The sequence below is a fragment of the Doryrhamphus excisus genome, chromosome 14 (assembly GCF_030265055.1).
Source record: "Doryrhamphus excisus isolate RoL2022-K1 chromosome 14, RoL_Dexc_1.0, whole genome shotgun sequence".
Classification (NCBI taxonomy): domain Eukaryota; kingdom Metazoa; phylum Chordata; class Actinopteri; order Syngnathiformes; family Syngnathidae; genus Doryrhamphus; species Doryrhamphus excisus.
Genome location: NC_080479.1, coordinates 1,038,527 through 1,058,985, shown reverse-complemented (window position 1 = coordinate 1,058,985; position 20,459 = coordinate 1,038,527). Strand labels below are relative to the sequence as shown.

General features: G+C 39.7%; 1 protein-coding gene across 1 annotated transcript in view; it reads right to left on the bottom strand.

The window, feature by feature from the left end:
* Positions 1-20,459, bottom strand: part of LOC131102098 (potassium voltage-gated channel subfamily KQT member 4-like) — a 47,470-nt gene that overhangs the window by 12,850 nt on the left and 14,161 nt on the right. Inside the window, exons 2-10 of the mRNA XM_058047588.1 lie at positions 13,078-13,168; positions 5,438-5,564; positions 5,200-5,375; positions 4,732-4,857; positions 3,662-3,772; positions 3,505-3,600; positions 3,348-3,436; positions 1,797-1,925; positions 359-415 (exon numbers count right to left, since the gene is read on the bottom strand). Coding sequence (XP_057903571.1) covers positions 359-415; positions 1,797-1,925; positions 3,348-3,436; positions 3,505-3,600; positions 3,662-3,772; positions 4,732-4,857; positions 5,200-5,375; positions 5,438-5,564; positions 13,078-13,168 — 1,002 coding nt within the window. The remainder of the gene's footprint in view (positions 1-358; positions 416-1,796; positions 1,926-3,347; positions 3,437-3,504; positions 3,601-3,661; positions 3,773-4,731; positions 4,858-5,199; positions 5,376-5,437; positions 5,565-13,077; positions 13,169-20,459) is intronic.

Here is a 20,459-nt window from a genome sequence, read left to right as displayed (position 1 = left end):
TTATCGCCGTTCGTTAGCGAAGGCCGGCCACAAAACCAAAAGGATTCATCATTCATGTACGACGTTTACGCAGCAGAGCCGCATCATTGACGCATCATTGACGCATTATTGACGCATCATTGACGCATTATTGACACTATTATTATCATCTTTACTTAGGATCTCTTTATGGCACTGGTGCTGACAAACATGCTAAATGTATGCTATCTGGGCTTTGCTATGATATGCTGTGATGCTGTGATGCTGTGAAGCGGCAGCTCTGCTTTGCAAAGGTCAACAGGCAAGGTCGCCGAGCAAAACCATCATCATCATCATCATCGCTGTCGTGCGCCGTGCACAGGCCGGTTGCCGCGGATACCTCTGCTTGCGTCCGGCATGAATCCGGAAGAGACCCCGCTTTTTAGCGAGGACTTGACTGGGGAGACACACACACAAGGCAGAGAGGGTGAGGGAGGGGTGGAGGAGGCGGGGCGGGACACGGGGGAGGTGACCCCCCCCCACCACCATCGGCCAATTTATTAGGGACACCCGCGCAATCGCTTCACCTGCATCTCCGTCATTCATCTTAAATATCAAGAAAAATAATCCAAATTATTAAAAATGATAATCAGAAAGTATATATATATATATATATATATATATATATACACACACAAAAATGTGGTCATATATGTATATATAATATAAATGACCACAATTACAATCATTAATCATTAGTAAATATTGATATCATATCATATATTTTAAAGTACTATGTTCATGTAGTAGTTAAGTTATTCTTGGATACTAGCATTCATATTGACAATATCATAATTATTTCTTTGTTTAAATAGCTTATTATGATTCATGTTGATCATGTTAGTGATAATAACTTTTCTAAAAATAAATGTCACAAATGAAAAAACAATTGGTAAATAATTCTTTCAATTTGAGCCATTAAAATTTAAACAATAAATTATAATTTTATAATAATAATATATGATAAAATATTATATATATTTTTAATTATAATTCATAATTAATAAAAATAATTATAATAAATGATAGTATGAGTTTAAAATGATGATTATTATAACGATTAATATGTACAATATTGCTATTAAAATAAATGTACAAGTATATGTATATGATAACTTCCATCCATCTATTTTCTATGCCGTTTATCATCCATAACCATCAATATTGATATTGACGGATCTTCTCTGCAGGTGTGCCTAATGATTTGGCCGATGAGTGTGGCCTAAATGGCTACTTTTGGAACACAGAGAAGCACAGTGACTTGTCAGGTTTGGACTTGGGAGAGGCGGGTGGGGGGGTTGAGGGGTGTTGGGGGGGTTGGGGTGCAGCATGCCACAGCAGAGCATTATAACCATCATGGCGAGGACACATCACGGTGAGGACACCTCCTCCCGTCGGACACGGCGCTCCCCCGTCCAAGCAGCTTTGCCTTCTCAAAGTTTGGACGACCCGAAACTGCAACCGCCCCCACCCCCCCACCCCGACCCCCAGCCCCCAAGCAGAGCTCATGAAGCACAAACCTGCACGGCGCTTCCGCCTTCCTGAGAAGACGACACGGAGGACGATGGGGGGTGTGGGTGGGTGTCATGGCAACAAAGAGAAGAGGAGAAGAGTGAAAAAAGGTGAGTCATGAGGATGGACGGTGGATGAGCGGACAGAGACGGGGGGGGGGCCAGCGACGCGCTCCAGTTAGTCACGGTTAGACGCACAACAACACAGCTGGCTCTTGCGTGAGCGCGTGTCCCCGCCGGTGCGCGTCTAGTGTGCGAGGTGCGTACCTGTCCCCTGACAGGTAGGGGGCGCTGTAGGGCCGCAGCCCTGACAGCGGCGTGTGGTAGGAGTTGTGCAGGACCTTCTTGTTGGTGTTACGCTGCCGCTGGAGGTGACTGAACAGCAGCGTCAGTTCTCTGACGCCCACGTGCACAAATAAAACAAACATGACAAATTCAATGAAACACAAAATGGCACACACACACACAAAAAGGGCCAAATCAATGACGAAGAGGAGGATGACGAAGGATCGTTTGGGTCGTGACGCAAAACTCAGACGATGGAAGCTCCGCTTTTTATTCCTTGGAATTCCTTGTTAGAATATGACCTTTTTCTTGGAATATTATGACTTTATTCTTATCAAATTATCAGTTTTTTCATTTTAATAAATTTTAATAAATTTTAATAAATTTTAATAAATTTTAATAAATTTTAATAAATTTTAATAAATTTTAATACATTTCAATTAATTTTAATAAATTTTGATAAATTTTAATTAATTGTAATTAATTGTAATTAATTGTATTTAATTGTAATTAATTGTAATTAATTGTAATTAATTGTAATTTTAATTAATTTTAATTAATTTTAATTAATTTTAATTAATTTCAATTCATTTTAATTAATTTTAATTAATTTTAATTTTAATTAAGTATTGCAACCTTTGTCTTGTAAATTTTCTTTTTGGAAAAATTTGACTTTGTTCTCATAATATTATAAAATGCCAACTTTATTTACTTTTTGTTTTCTTCAGGTTAGTATGATAAAATATTTTTTCCTCATAACGTTAAAAGTTGATTTTTTTTCTCCCGAGGATATGACTCCATTCTCTTAATATTTTGACTTTGTAAAATTACAGCCTCTTTTTACATTTCTGCTATTTTTCCTTGAACTCTGTTAGTCGAATGAGATTGTTCTTGGACTTTATTCTCATAAAGTTTTTGTTGTTGTTTTGTTTTCATTTTCCAACTATTGCATATTCCCTTAATATTCTAACTTTTTCTCCAATGTCATTTTCCCAAAAATACCAACTTTATTATTATTATTTAATTGTTTCTTGTAATGTTATGACTTTTTAAAAAAGCATTGTTTTGTACTTTATGCTACTATAATGATGATTTTTTTGTTTTGCTCATAAGAAATAATTTTTCTCATTACAGGACTATGAATGAATATTTGGACGTGATTCTTCTAAAATGATGCTACTTTTTTCCATGTTGTTGTTTTCAGTTTTCCGGATGCATCCTAGTTGTAGAAAGTGTGGCGATTTAGGTGGCGGGCTACAAATGGTTCATAAAGTTTGACACTGGAACAGACAATTTCTATTTCCACGGGTGTGTTGGACGTCAGAGGTTCCACGGAGTACTAGATTTTGCGTGCCCCCCACCCCTAAGCAAATGAGTCAACTGAATCGATAACGCACAACGTAAGAAAGAAGTAAAGCAAATGGAATGAAATGTTGTGTTGTCACGGGGTAGAATCCATGGTTATGTCGACCTTTACACATCTCTGCCGTGCCGGTGAGCGGGCAGGTAAGGGCGCTGGGAGGGGGGGCGTACCTGAAAGAGGGCAGCATGCTGTCGTAGAAGTACCAGGTGGCCGTCAGGTAGGAGTGTTTGGCGTCCGTGGAGTAGAGGCGCCACGCCGCCTAGCCAAGAACAAAGCCGCGCCTTTGGTACGAGAGCAGAAGGAGCGTAAAAAGGGGGCGTATGTTACCTGGATGAGGTTGGCGGCGGGCATGCGTCTCTTCTCAAAGTGCTTCTGCCGGTGCTGCTCCTGCACCTTCAAGGCAAAGCCCGAGCCCAGAATTCCCTGCCGGAGGAGGCGGACACGTCACGTGAAGCAACTCTCCGCTCGGACAGCAGAAACTTACGGCGGGCAGGGCGAAGAAGGAGACGCCCAGGAGGGCGAAGCCGGCGGCCAGAAGACGACCTTGCCAGCTGCGAGGGATCTTGTCGCCGTAACCAATGGTGGTCAGCGTGATCTGGGAAAACAAACATGTAGCCATTTTGTGTGGCCGTAGACTCAATGGAGCCGCTAAGAACAGACCTTAGAAGGTCTCAATTTTGTTTTTCTTCATTTTTCTCAAGCTGCTACACCTCCCTTGAAGTCAACAACTGCTAGCTTAAACCAATTTGATTTGGTTTGTAATTCGTTACAATCAAAATTATACGTAATATGTCTAGTATTATAGTATGTATAATATGTATAATATGAATTCTCATAATAAATAAAAAGGTGGATGCACACACCAAAATATGTGTATAAGAAATATACACATAAAAAGGGATTTGGGGATGTTTAGTCTTTGTTATCACTAAATTTCATAAATATTTATTAAAAAAAAAAAAGAATATTAAAGCCCTAAACTTCATAAATATTTGTTTTGTTAAAATAACAAAAATAAAAACATTTAAATGCTAATTATAATAAGATAAAAAAGTGATAAGTAGATGTTTAGAGACTTATATTATGACTAAACTTCATAAATATTTATTCTAAAAAATAACAAAGAAAAAAGAATAATATAATATTATTATTATTATTATTATTATTATTATTATTATTATTATTATTATTATTATTATAACAAGGTTACATTACATTTTCTTATCCTTCTAAATATTTATTTTAAAAATAAAAAAAATAATACAGATGTAAAATAACAATACATGACAAAATAATAATAATAATATACTAATATAATAATAATAATAATAATAAGACAAAAATACTTTTAAAATAAAATATTTCTAACAAAAAATATATATATTTTTATTAAAGTATTTTTGACGCATTTGCGTTTTAAAGAGAATAAATAAGGTATCTTCAGATACGACTCTTGCAGTGCAGATGTTCCTAATGAAGTGGCCTTTGAATGCATGTATAAATGCCATCTTTAACAAGAAAAAGCCAACTCGAGTATGGACATGCAGTACTCACAATCCCCCACCAGAGGGAGTCTGCATAGTTGCTGAAGTCGGTGTTGTCGTCCTTCTCAGCCTGGTAGACCAGGAAGGAGGCAAAGATGAGCACCAGGAAGCCGATGTACCACGCCGTAATCAGCTCCTGGAGAGGAAGCATCCATCACAAGCGTCAGCAGCGTGGTCTCCATCCCAAATCGCCATCATCATTATCCACTGAAAGCGCCTTGTCATCATTTTCCAGCTTTCCGGGGCTAAGGTGCGCGGTCATCATCATCATCATCATCATCGTGGTCGTGGCCCTCACGTAGTCACGTAAGTCAGCACAAACACCCGACGCTAAATGAGCAGCTCAAGTGCACTTTGGCCTTTGAAGGCATCGGAACACGGAATGGGGGAACAGGTGAGCTTGCCAGGTTGCTTGTCCCATTAGCGGCCATTAGGAATTCTAATGATGGCGTTCCCGTAGCAAGGAAGCCAAGCCCACCTTGCTGTGAGCGTAGACCACCGATCCCAGCAGCTTCCAGGTGCCTCCTCGCCGGTCCATACGCACCATCCGAAGAATCTGCAGGAAGCGCATGCTGCGCAGGGCCGAGGTGGCGAAGATGTTGCCCTGCGTGCCCGCCGCGATCACCGCCAGCGACGCCACGAACACGATGAAGTCTGACGACAGACGAGAGAATGTGTGACGACGCCGAGGAGGCTTCCCTGCCAGCGGTTCTCACCGATGACGCAGAAGGGCTTCCGGGCGAATCTCAGCCGCCCCTGCCAGCCGCGGTATCGGCAACAGCATCCCGCCGCCCAGATCCTGATGAAGTACTCCAGCCCGAACACCACGATCATCACAAACTCCTGTCACACAAGATGGAACCCACGTTGAACAAACATACAAAGTTGCTCCCTCGATTCACACCAAGGGGGTCACACCAAAGGTTTGTCCGGAGAGGGCCACATAGTGAAACAACGCAACACGTGTAGATACGCTAAGTTGTATGCTAACATATGCTAAGTATAAATTCATACCCTGCATCTCTGTGTGGAGTTTGCATGTTCTCCCCGTGCCAATCCATTAAAATATTTGATTGCAATTTTGTCCGTAGTTAACTCAGAATTAATCACATTTAATCACAGATAGAAATATTTAAAAAATTAATCGGAGGGCTGCACGCTGGCCTCACAACGAGGAGACCCGAGTTCAATTCCACCATGCAGAGTTTGCATGTTTTCTCCGGGTACTCCGGTTTCCTCCCACATTCCAAAAACATGCTAGGTTAATTAGCCACTCCAAGTTGTCCATAGGTATGAATGTGAGTGTGAATGGTTGTTTGTCTATATGTGCCCTGTGATTGGCTGGCCACCGGTCCAGGGTGTACCCCGCCTCTCGCCCAAAAACAGCTGGGATAGGCTCCAGCACCCCCCCCCCCGACCCTCGTGAGGATAAGTGGTATAGAAAATTCAGTCCTAAATGGAAATAACTCACATTATTAAATATTTGGCATATTTGGCATACAGAGATGATTTTTATGGCACGGTGGACGAGTGTTCAATCATAGACCTGGGAAGACCAGGGTTCGATTCCCTGGGTTCAAGGCTTAATTAGCGACTCCAAATTGTCCATAGGTATGAAAGTGAGTGTGAATGGTTGTTTGTCTATATGTGCCCTGTGATTGGCTGGCCACCGGTCCAGGGTGTAATTCTGCATCTCGCCCAAAGAAGACAGCTGGGATAGGCTCCAGCACCCCCGCAACCCTCGTGAAGATAAGCGGTAAAAAATGAATAATGAATGAACCTTTTCTGTGCATCATAACAAGACAAAACAAGTTAATAAGGGCTAGCTAACAACCCTCTAAAACCACAAACAGCGTGAGCATTAAAGGGGGCCTATGATGCTTTTTCCACTTTTCTGACCTATAAAAGTAGTTAAAATGTTGTATTCTGGTGTTAAACCATGCCAAAGTTTCAGATTATGAGGTTTAAACATTTGGAAGTGAGCCTTGAAAAAAGTTTGGTATGGCTCAAAATGCTCGGTTTCAAAAGGCGTGGTCAAAGTGTTCCTTTGTGATGTCACAGAGGGACGGGCTTCCTTATATAGTTCATAGTTAGGAAGCACTTTGGGAGTGTGACCAATCACACAGCAGAGTGGGTGTGCCCAGAAGCGGAATACAGCTGGAATAGGTGCAGATTCTGGAAGATCTAGAACAGGGGTGGGCAAACTACGGCCTGGGGGCCACATCCGGCCCGCCAAGTGTTTGAATACGGCCCGCCCGTTCTTTCCAAAGTATTTCATTTAAAGTCAACATACAAGCTGGCATCATGGCTTGAGCCGACATTTTCATGGTTTGGCGGTTTTATCAATTTCGTTATTTCATGCGGTCTGTTGTTTACAAAGTGCTCCTGAAATAAGGGACACAAGCACATAATAATAATAATAATAAATAATAAATTTATTATTATTATAAATTTATAACGTACTTTACATCAAATAAATGATCTTAAAGTGCACATGTAGCAGATTGTATAACACTTTTACAGATACAATAATTTCTTTATTTGATGCGGTCTGTTGTTTACAAAGTGCTCCTGAAAAAAGGGACACAGGCACATAATAATAATAATAATAATAATGATAACAACTAATAATAATAACAAATAATAATCAATTTATTATTATAAATTTATAACACACATTACATCACATAAATGATCTCAAAGTGCACATATAGCAGATTGCATGACACTTGTACAGATACAATAATTCCAGCTGGACTGTTACGTGTAAAATATCGAGTCTGGCCCCCCCGTCAATTTTGTTAAATCAATGCGGCCCGCCAGTCAAAAAGTTTGCCCACCCCTGCTCTAGAATGCCTTCTGTGCGGGTTATAGTGTGTAGCTGCTCTACAGGAGTCCATAATTCAATAAATAATATAATACAACTAAGTAAATATTAAAGGAAGCAGTGCAAAATGTCTATATGTAGTATTGCGTCACTGAGGTGTACTTTCCATTTCCCAGAGTGCTTTGTTGTTTTTTGCATTTTTTTTGTAAATGTCTGGAAAGTACATGTTTAGAGCTCACATACACATAGTAGTTGTAATAATTAATATTAATTAATATTCTGCATGGGCGGCACGGCGGTCTAGTGGTTAGCGCGCAGACCTCACAGCTAGGAGACCAGGGTTCAATTCCACCCTCGGCCATCTCTGTGTGGAGTTTGCATGTTCTCCCCGTGCATGCGTGGGTTTTCTCCGGGTACTCCGGTTTCCTCCCACATTCCAAAAACATGCTAGGTTAATTGGCCACTCCAAATTGTCCATAGGTATGAATGTGAGTGTGAATGGTTGTTTGTCTATATGTGCCCTGGGATTGGCTGGCGACCAGTCCAGGGTGCACCCCGCCTCTCGCCCGAAGACAGTTGGGATAGGCTCCAGCACTCCCCGCGACCCTCGTGAGGAAAAAGCGGTAGAAAATGAATGAATGAATGAATATTCTGCATTATACATAGGTAGTGTCTGGTCTGTTTTATCCATACTTGTCCATACTAATGTCTTCTTGGGACGTGTCAGTCAAGTAAATGGTGGCTAACTGGCGTCTTAATGTCCTCCTGATTGATCGCGCATAAAGACGCCGAGGGATGAAGATGAGGGATGAGGAGGAGGGCTACTCGAGGTTAACGCAGGGAATCCATCAAGCATTCAGCGAAGAGCAGATCATGGCGGCCGGAGCAAAGATGATGATGGGACGGCTATTAAGATTAGTGGATCATGTCTGTGATTTCCTGCACACTCAACAGCACCTGAATCCTCCACGCTGCTTAGTTGGCGAATCCGGCGTCCAACAATACCCAGCTAGTGTGTGTGTGTGTGTGTGTGTGTGTATGTGTGTGTGTTTGTGTCTTTTTAAGGTTAAATTCAAGTCCTTTTTAAGCTCATTACATCAAAAGCAGCACATTGCAGCTGTGGGAAGCCACATACTTTATTCACTAGGGGTGGCATTGACCATGGTTAACTTTATATTAACTTATATATAAAAAGCCATAGCATTTCAGTATGTGGAATCAAACTATGGAATGGATTGAGTAAGGAAATCAAACAATGCACAACGATGAGCCAATTCAAGAAACAATACAAGCAGTTGATGTTTGCTAAATACAAGGATGAAGAGTCTTGAACCAGTCATGATGTGCTATATATATCACTATATTGACACGCACTATGGTACACATTATGGCATTGGATGCTCATATCACCTCCTACTTCGGTACGAAATATTTCAATGACATTTCATTTTAAATAATAAATAATATTTATAATAGAGGAGTGGGATCATTTACAAGTATGATGAAGGTAAGGCTTTTATTACAGAGGAGGCCTACGCTTGAAAATAATATATGTTTATAGTTAAAAACGAATTAAAATAAAGAGGTTTTAACGCTATTTCCCACATATAAAAATATATATAAAATTAAAAAAAGAACATAATAATATATTATTACTCGTACTTCCGTACATTATTTAAAAAATGATTACCAAAAAACAAAAAAAACCTTAAACTGTATTATGGAAAGCAGGAAGTGAACAAATGTAACAGTTACTGATTGTAAAAGTACCAGATGGAGGGGTAGGATTTAATAAGCTTTGCTTCTTCCTACTCCTTTTGGACATGTGGAACTGTGAACTGATTATGGGATGCACTCAATTGTAATCTGATGTATGTTCAAATGAAATTAAACCATTACCATTACTAATTAACATAAGCATGTTTTTGGAATGTAGGAGGAAACCGGAGTACAAATAAAAATAATAGTAAAAATAAAAAATAAATAAAATAAAATAAATTAAAAAAAACAACTTAAACTATATTAGGAAAGCAGGAAGTGAACAAATGTAACAGTTACTGATTGTAAAAGTACCAGATGGAGTGGTAGGATTTAATAAGCTTTGCTTCTTCCTACTCCTTTTGGACATGTGGAACTGGGAACTGATTATGGGATGCATTCAATTGTAATCTGATGTATGTTCAAATGAAATTAAACCATTACCATTACTAATTAACATAAGCATGTTTTTGGAATGTAGGAGGAAACCGGAGTACAAATAAAAATAATAGTAAAAATAAAAAATAAATAAAACAAAATAAAATAAATAAAAAAACAAAAAAAAACAACTTAAACTATATTAGGAAAGCAGGAAGTGAACAAATGTAACAGTAACTGATTGTAAAAGTACCAGATGGAGGGGTAGGATTTAATAAGCTTTGCTTCTTCCTACTCCTTTTGGACATGTGGAACTGGGAACTGATTATGGGATGCACTCAATTGTAATCTGATGCATGTTCAAATGAAATTAAACCATTACCATTACTAATTAACATAGCATGTTTTTGGAATGTAGGAGGAAACCGGAGTACAAATAAAAATAATAGTAAAAATAAAAAAAATAATAAAATAAATAAATAAACAAAAAAAAAACAACTTAAACTATATTAGGAAAGCAGGAAGTGAACAAATGTAACAGTTACTGATTGTAAAAGTACCAGATGGAGGGGTAGGATTTAATAAGCTTTGCTTCTTCCTACTCCTTTTGGACATGTGGGACTGGGAACTGATTATGGGATGCACTCAATTGGAATCTGATGCATGTTCAAATGAAATTAAACCATTACCATTACCAAATATATTAACTTTATAATGATATTACTGCCATAAATAGACTGAGCGAAAAAAATAGGCCGAGCGGATGTAGACGCGTTCTGCACATGCGCAGCACCGATTGCGTTCGCAGTACGTATTACACGCTAACACACTAGCAAAGCGGTTGAGTGTAAACTGACCCCCATTTGGTGGATTTAAAGCGAGCGTGTGGAAGCACTGCGGCTTCAACTATTTTGGAAACAGGACAAATGTGAGAAAGCACAGTTTTGCATAGTTTCCACCTAAACTAGGGGGCGGGGGGGACAACCAGAGAACTATCCAGCAGGTGATAACAAATGTTCCAACCGACTCGCGGAAAAAAAAAAAAATCCCAAAGTCAATCGCAACTTTTATTGTGAAGGTTGCGGTGGTATTGGGTTGTCGAGAGGCGGGGTTTTTGTGCTTTGTTGCGCACTTTGGAACCCAGATGCAACGTCCCATCGCTACCTTATTTCACTGACACTGCAACTGTGAGTAAGGCAGCCTAGTTTTTTTTGGTCATTCATAATATACTAAAGTCTGCAAGCATTATTCTTGTATGAGAGCTGCTGGCACAGACATACTGTATGTATACGTATATTGTATACATACAGTATATTGTGTATGGAAGCTGCTTTTCACTTTGCTATACCGCAAAAAAGATGATGTCAGAGATTCTAGGCCAGGGGTGGGCAAACTACGGCCCGGGGGCCACATCCGGCCCGCCAAGTGTTTCAATATGGCCCGCCTGTTTTTTTCCAAAGTATTTCATTTAAACTCAACATGCAACCTGGCATCATGGCTTGGGCCAACTTTTTGATGGTTGAGGTAGCTGCTTTATCAATTTCGTTATTTGATGTGGTCTGTTGTTTACAAAATACTCCTGGAAAAAGGAGCACAATAATAATAATAATAATAATAATAATAATAATAATAATAATAATAATAATAATAATAATAATAATAATAATAATAATAATAATATTACTATTATATTAATATTGTTGTTAATGATATTAATATAATAATGGTAGTAATATTATTATTATTAACAAAATAATAATAATAATATAATAACATTACTATAACTAATAATAATAATAATTATACTAATAAAATAACAATAATAATAATAATACATTTATAACACACTTTACATCAAATAAATGATTTCAAAGTGCACATATAGCAGATTGCATGACACTTTTACATGTAAAATACTACATAATCCCCCCCCACCGTCAATTTTGTTAAATTAATGCGGCCCGCGAGTCAAAAAGTTTGCCCACCCCTGTTCTAGGCTCAGGGTTTTACTTTGAATTCAGAAGTCTTTATTATTGATTTGTGAATAAAGGCAGATTTTTAGGGTTAAGCGTGCAGACCTCACAGCTAGGAGACCAGGGTTCAATTCCACCCTCGGCCATCTCTGCGTGGAGTTTGCATGTTCTCCCCGTGCATGCGTGGGTTTTCTTTTCCGGGTACTCCGGTTTCCTCCCACATTCCAAAAACATGCTAGGTTAATTAGCCACTCCAAATTGTCCATAGGTATGAATGTGAGTGTGAATGGTTGTTTGTCTATATGTGTCCTGTGATTGGCTGGCCACCAGTCCAGGGTGTACTCCGCCTCTCGCCCCAAGACAGCTGGGATAGGCTCCAGCATCCCCTGTGACCCTCGTGAGGATAAGCGGTAGAAAATGAATGAATGAATGAATACATGGTGAAGTTTAAAGTTTATGCTTTTTCCACTTTTTTGATCTATAAATTCTAACATTTTCTAACAAATTAAAATGTTGTATTCTCGTGTTTAAACGATGCCGAAGTTTCAGATAATGAAAGTAAGCCCTGAAAGAAGTTCAGGATGGCTCTGAACGCTCGATTTCAGAGAGTTTTTTTTTTAACACTGGCTTCCTGTGACATCACAAAGAGCCAGACTTCCTTATACGGGCCTGCCGGGGTATCTTGTATGCTAATTACAAGCTCACCGATGTCTGGAACACGGCTAGTCCGGTAAAAAATGTGGTGACCACATTTCCACTACCGATGTTGTACTAAGATGGTCCGTAAGCGCGGCGCCCTCACGTCCACCTTCTGAATCCCACGGCACCAGCGGTGTGTCCGACAAAGTGTGTCCGACAATGAGTGCTCCTCCGCGGATCCCCTGAGCTCCACCACACCAGCAGTGCTTCTGACAAAGTGTGTCCGACAATGAGTGCTCCTCCGCGGATCCCCTGAGCTCCACCACACCAGCAGTGCTTCTGACAAAGTGTGTCCGACAATGAGTCCTCCTCCGCGGTTCCCCATGAGCTCTTTTGAGTTCATACAGGGTAAGTCAGGGGTCTGCAAACAGTAGCTCATGAGCTACCAGGTTGACAGCACCAATGACATTTAAGTAGCTCTCCACGGGGTACATTCATTTATCGTCAACTATACCCACGAAATGGAGGGTTTCGGCAGTAGTCCGGAAGTCACCGGGAGCGTTTGGGAGTGTGACCAATCACAGCGGAGTGGGAAATCCAAATCACATGCATCGATAATCGCTTTGTACACGGAGAAAACCCACGCATGCACGGTGGAATTGAACTCGGGTCTCCTAGCTGCGAGGCCTCCATGCTAACCACTCGTCCACCATGCAGCAAGTTCCCTCGAATAGTGAAAAACCTTAAATAGGTGTGTGTGTGTGTGTGTGAGGGTTCTTACCAGGATGAAGAGGCCCTGGTTGGCGAAGTCCTGGTGTTCACGTATGGTGGAGAAGACGGACAGCACCAAGCAGCTGAAGACCAGAAGAAAACTGCAACACCAAAAAACCAGGAACAAGATGAGTAAGAAGACTTTTCAGAGTGTGCTAACGTGGGCCGCGGCGCCTCGGCGCCCGTGGGCCTGTAGAAATAAGTCATGGCCACTTCAGGCTGAGGACGCCGCCCCAATAAAACACAGCATAAATTGTGTTAGATGACTTTGTGGTGCTCTTGTGTTAAAGTAAACACAAAGACGGCGGCTGAGAGCTTCATTGCCGTCCTGTTTTTTTTTTTTTTTTTTTTTTTTTACTTTCCCCCAATATCTGCATCTTGGCGAGCGCGTGCGCACATATCCTAGCATCCCCGGGAAGTTCTTTTCAAGTCGTGTCAAGCAGACACGAGCTCGCTCTTCTGCCGAGGAATGATGCATGGACTTCAGCGTAAGAGCATTTATGTTTGCACTCGGCCAGTGGAAAAGTTATTGTTGGATTATTGTTGCAGCGCAGCTGTCAGCGACCACATGACAGCTTTGCAGCGTGGAGGCGGGGCTCGTGTGATTGTTTATTCTCTTATTGGGACGTTAGCCATGACGCTGTGGCGCTTCTACCTAAGTGAGCATTTTGTCTCTTTTGTGATGAATAAAAAGTGCATACATTAAATAAAAAGGTTATTATTATTATTATCATCATCAACTTCACTCTCTGATTTCCCCCATTTTTGATGTTTTTTTTTTATATTTTACAAATATTTTCCCCAACATAATTTTTCAAAATTACAACTTCTTTTGTTTGTTTGTTTCAATTACATTAAAAAAAAAACATTTTAGTGTTAATATTTCAACTCTATGCTGCTAATATGACATTATTTTTCCTCCTAATATTACGACTTAATTCTTGTAAATTTGGACTATTTTTCTCAAGAGAATACAATTTTTTTCTCTTAAAATTTTGACTTTTTTTTTGGTAAAATTACAGTAATTTCTTCCATTTTTTGTTTTTTTAATTCTCCACTTTCTTCTTTTTCAATTTACGATTTCTTTCTCATAATTTGATGGCTTTATTCCCATAATATTTATTTAAAAAATGACAATCTTTTGTTTGTTTCTTATAACATGAAAACATTAGAAAAATCATGTATTTTTTATTTGACATTATTTTTCCACCTAATATTACAACTTCATTCTTGTAAATTTGGACTATTTTTCTCATTAGAATACAACATTTTTCTCTTAAAATTTTGACTTTTTTGTTGTAGAATTACAGTAATTTCTTCCATTTTTTCTTTTTTTAATTCTCCACTTTCTTCTTTTTCAATTTACTATTTTTTTCTCATAATTTGATGGCTTTATTCCCATAATATTTATTTAAAAAATTACAATGTTTTGTTTGTTTCTTATAACATGAAAACATTAGAAAAAATCATGTATTTTTTATTTAATATTTCAACTTCCATCCATCCACTTTCTATGCCGCTTATCCTCACTAGGGTAAGGGTATGCTGGAGCCTATCCAAGCTGTCTTTGTGCGAGAGGCGGGGTACACCCTGGACTGGTGGCCAGCCAATCACAGGGCACATATAGACAAACAACCATTCACACTCACAATTTGGAGTGGCCAATGAAGCTAACATTTTTTTTGGAATGGGGGAGGAAAACCCGGAGAAAACCCACGCATGCACAGCGGAGATTCCAACCCAGGTCTTCCCATTTCCTGACTGTGTGGCCTATATGCTATCACCAGAAGTCAGCTAGGATAGGCTCAAGCATACCAGTGACCTTAGTGAGGATAAGCAGCTTAGAATATGGATTACTGCTAATTCTTCCATTTTGCTGTTGTTTTAGATTTCTTGTTATATGACATTTTTAGAATGCGCCACGTTGATTTCATTGCATGAGACAACACTATCATTTCTTGTGGCTTTTGAACAAATTTAAATAAAGAAAATCACTTTATATTCAATATTGTTTTAATACAATACCACGAGGACAATACATCAATGTCAATGTCAGTCTTTCAATCTCACTTTTCAGCTAAAAAATGAAATAAACTGAACTTTGGACTTGTCAAAAATTGAAATGGTGAACTATGAAAGTCAACTATTCATATTGTTGATACTGTGTCAACTGGATTACTATGAACTCGCACACACTGCCCCGCTAATTAGATGGCCCATCTGGTAATGTTATCTTCATGTGTCACCCCCGGGAGGCGGATGGATTTGTCACTCCTCATCACACCTTCCGCAACATTCCGTGGAAAAACAACAAACAAAGAATCTTAGTGTTTACAAGTTTGACGTTTACAAGTCGGCTGGGGAGTCCCCGGTGGAAGCTATGAGCCGGTATGGAGCGTTAAGTGATGTGGGAATTCCCGCTAAGACATCAAGTCAGCTTTCTCCAATCAATACGTGACGATGTTAATCGATGCATGGACCAATGCGTGCAGCCGGGACGCGCCCGTCGCCGCGTCTGCATCATCCACTTCTGCAAAGATGCTGACAAGGACATTTTTTTTTTTTACTTTGCTTAACTTTATTAACGTCCTTGTTGTTAATATTAGCACCGGTGCTATTATTTCTAACATCATTATAGCTAACATTAGCAGTAGTGATGTTATTTGTTATGTTATTCTTGTTAATACGAGCAGCGTCCATTAAGCAAGCGGGTCTGAGCTCTGGGGCGGTAGAAAGGAGAGGGCTTTTACCGCCATTTTCCTGTAAGCATACATAACTGCAAGGAGGAGGAGGAGGTGGTGGAGGTGTTGGGGGTTGTGGGGGGGGGGGGGGTCTCACATTACACGGTAAAAATATGGAAGTGAGATAACAAGGTTTTATCAGCGCTGAGTAAACATCAATTACACTGCAGTGTTGCAGCGTTAACGTCCTTTGATTGAATCATCACCGTGTGATGAAGAGGCGGCACACAACACATAAAAATGGCGGGGGGGGGGGGGGTCGGGTTTGGAGCATTAGAGGTGAAATGTGCTTAATAACTGTGAAATGCGTAGCTATTATGAGGTTTTGAGTATCGAAAACAGGCATTTTTTTATGTTTTTTCACGATTTGAGGGAGTGTTTTGTGATTGTAAACACAGCATATTGCAGGGATCTACTAACAAACTACTAGCAAAACAATGCTTTAACTATAGAAAACACACACATAGCCACACTGTAGCCACACTGTGCTTAAATTAAACACTAAACACACAAACTGCGCTTCTCAAATGGTGCAGGGCCAACATACATACACAGAATCTATCCTACTGAACATGCAATTTGAATATGAAAATTCAAATATGAAACTTGAATATACTTGTATGCGTCACTGCTCTCCATTTTGTTGCATTTTCCAGGTTTTGGTTTCAATTTGAGACTGTACGGCACAGATCGAGAACCAAGAAAATACTATAACACGTTTAAAATTCAACATTTAACCATAATTTCAATCAATATATATTTAGACCCTCCCGGGCTGCCGTACTCCCCCACACTGGGATTAGCCAAGGAAGCTAGCGCTAGTTAGCGAACTTGCTAGCGAACTTGATAGCGAACTACCAACACAATTTGGGCAAAAAAAACCCAACTTGGTAACATTTATTTCACATCAGCACAATCATACACCATCATGATTCGAGTCAGAAAACTAACACTTAAAGTTAACAGAATTAGAAACGCGCTAGACTAGCTAGCTGGACTGCGAGGCGTAGCAGCTGTCGCAATGCATTCTGGAACTTGTAGTATCAGTATAGTATTGTAGCGTTTCGTGCGTTAAACGACACTAAATTGACCAGCGTGGACATATAAATACATTTTAGTGTTAAAATACATATATGCTCAAACAAATACACCAACAACGATAACGATGTGTATGCAAAAATATGTACGTACCAGTGTCACTTTGTGTGTCCCTTTCCAACTTTTTTACAACACTGTATCCTGGCATAATGCTAACTAACTAACTAACTAAGCTAACAAAGATGGCAGCCAAGCATTTCATTAGGTAGACATAACTTCTTGCACTAACTTGCACTTTCCACCCAACCAAAACTATATGTATAGAAAATATTATTTAAAAAAAATTAAATGACAACCATGCTTGATTTTACATATATTTTTTTACAATAATATAACAAAAGGTGCATTATTTTAATATTACAGTTTTTATCAGTATTTGAACTGAGGTGTACCTAATGAAGTGGTGCCTCTGTGCTCTGTTTTCCAGATAAGGAGAAACACACACACAAACAAAAATAATATGAGATGTTAAGTGCTTTTTCAAAAAAGAAAAAAAAATGCTGACTATTCACTGGCTCAAGTGCTGGCGCCCTCCCCGGGATGACCGAAAGAACGGAAACAGGAGTTGGTTGGGAGGGGGGGGCGGGTGGGGGGGGGGGGGGTTGTTTTGTTAGCTGACGTGACAAAAACAAACACACAAGTATTTACTTTCCTCCGCCGGCTCTGCTAGCATTGAGGGGATCAATTATTTAGTTACACAGTGAGTGTTGGCGGTCACAGAAGGTGCAACTCTGGCACTTTGCATCACGACATGCTAGCATCATACATTCCAAAAAAAAAGGCCAAAATGTGTCAAAATGTATATTCTGGCTTGTTATTCCTATTTATATGTCACAGGGTGGAACTGTTATCAGACTCCATAGGTACAATTGGCTTGAAATTTCTCACACCGCAAAACAAAACAACCTTAAAGCAAATCGTCGAGAGCATTAATTCATTCATTCATTTCCAAAATTACAACTTTTTGTTTGTTTGTTTCAATTACATTAAAAAAAATAACATTTTAGTGTAGTCTCCGCTTTCCCCCATTTTTGCTGTTTTTTTTTTTATTTTTACAAATATTTTCCACAACATATTTTTTCAAAATGACAACTTTTTGTTTGTTTGTTTGTTTCAAATACATTAAAAAATAACATTTTAGTGTTAATATTTAAACTCTATGCGGCTAATATGACATTAATTTTCCTCCTAATATTACGACTACATTCTTGTAAATTGTGAGTATTTTTCTCGTAAGATTTGGAGTGTTTTGTTGTAAAATTACATTAATTTCTTCAATTTATGCTGTTTTTTTTTTAATTCTCCACCTATTTCAACTTTCTTCTTTTTCAATGTACTATTTTCTTCTCATAATTTGATGGCTTTATTGCCATAATATTTATAAAAATTACAATGTTTTGTTTGATTCTTATGACATTAAAACATTGGAAAAATCATGTATTTTTTATTGAATATTTCAACTTCCATCCATCCACTTTCTATGCCGCTTATCCTCACAAGGGTCGCAAGGGGGTGCTGGAGCCTATCCCAGCTGTCTTGGGGCTCGAGGCGGGGTACACCCTGGACTGGTGGCCAGCCAATCACAGGGCACATATAGACAAACAACCATTCACACTCACATTCATACCTATGGGCAATTTGGAGTCGCCAATTAAGCCTTAATCCCAGGGAATCGAACCCTGGTCTTCCCAGATCTCATGATTGTGTGGCCTATATGCTAAACACTCGTCCACCGTGCCAGAAAAATGAGACATTGGGTCGTCTCTGTACGCCAAATATTCCAAATATTTAATAATGTGAGTTATTTCCATTTAGGACTGAATTTTCTATACCGCTTATCCTCACAAGGGTCGGGGGTGCTGGAGCCTATCCCAGCTGTCTTGGGGCGAGAGGCGGGGTACACCCTGGACTGGTGGCCAGCCAATCACAGGGCACATATAGACAAACAACCATTCACACTCACATTCATACCTACGGACAATTTGGAGTCGCCAATTAAGCCTTGATCCCAGGGAATCGAACCCTGGTCTTCCCAGGTCTATGATTGAACACTCCACCGTGTCATAAAAATGAGACATTGGGTCATCTCTGTATGCCAAATATTCCAAATATTTAATAATGTGAGTTATTTCCATTTTCTATACCACTTATCCTCACGAGGGTCGGGGGTGCTGGAGCCTATCCCAGCTGTTTTTGGGCAAGAGGCGGGGTGGGATTGAACTCGGGTCTCCTAGCTGTGAGGTCTGCGTGCTAACCACTTGACCGCCGTGCAGCCAGGACTGAACCAATTCCTCGGTTAATTGAAACATCCATCCATTCATTTTCTATACCCCTTATCGTCTTGAGGGTCGCAGAGGGTGCTGGAGCCTATCCCAGCTGTCTTGGGGCGAGAGGCGGGGTACACCCTGGACTGGTGGCCAGCCAATCACAGGGCACATATAGACAAACAACCATTCACACTCACATTCATACCTATGGACAATTTGGAGTGGCTAATTAACCTAGCATGTTTTTGGAATGTGGGAATGTGGAAACCGGAATATCCGGAGAAAACCCACGCATGCACGGGAGAACATGCAAACTCCACACAGAGACGTGTGTGAAACATCATCTGGGTTTTTACGAAATTCCACGCCGTTTATGAAGTCCGCCATCCAGCAGAAGATGATTTGTTTGGGGAACAAAATGGGAAAAGCCAAGTCGGGATCTGGCGTAATTCCATACAATGGCGCCAACAGCAGGTTGGAAAAGAACATCCCGGCCGCGCTGTTTGCGTAAATCAGCGTAAAAATAATAAAGCGATGATACAGCGTCGTCAGCAAGGCTGGAAATAGAGCGTCCATCGTAAAGCTGGTCATTAGACACACACTCGCATGCACACGCACACACTGGGATGCTCTTTGTGGGGCGGGCGTCAGTGAAGAGCCGGGCCCCCGCGTGGGGCCGAGTGCTGAGAGAGCGCTGACATTTAGCGGCCGTATTGTTGGTGGCAGGATAGCCAATTAGCTCGCAAGCCCACCAAAAGCCTTTTAGTGGACGCACCAGCCCCCCCAACCCCCCATTTACACCCCCCCCCCCTCCCCGCTGACATTTCACCAGGCCCGTCATGTCGGCATCACACAAGGGGGGGGAACGGGGGGGGGGGCAGTCAGGCGGCGTGCAGCGTTCAGCACACAGGCCACAGGAAGTAAAGATACAACAATAAAAGTCATGTCGTGATCAATGAGAAGAAGTTGGAAATTGAAGAAAAATATTAGAAATTGTTTATATATTATATAAGCATATAAATATATTATAATAAATAATATAAATATTAATTGGTGATATATTATATAATAATATAAATATATTATGATGAATAATATAAATATTAATTGGTTATATATTATATAATAATATAAATATATTATAATAAATAATATAAATAAATCATAAAAATAATATAAATATATTATAATGAATAATATAAATAAATCATAAAAATAATATAAATATATTATAATGAATAATATAAATAAATCATAATAATATAAATAAACCATAATAATAATAT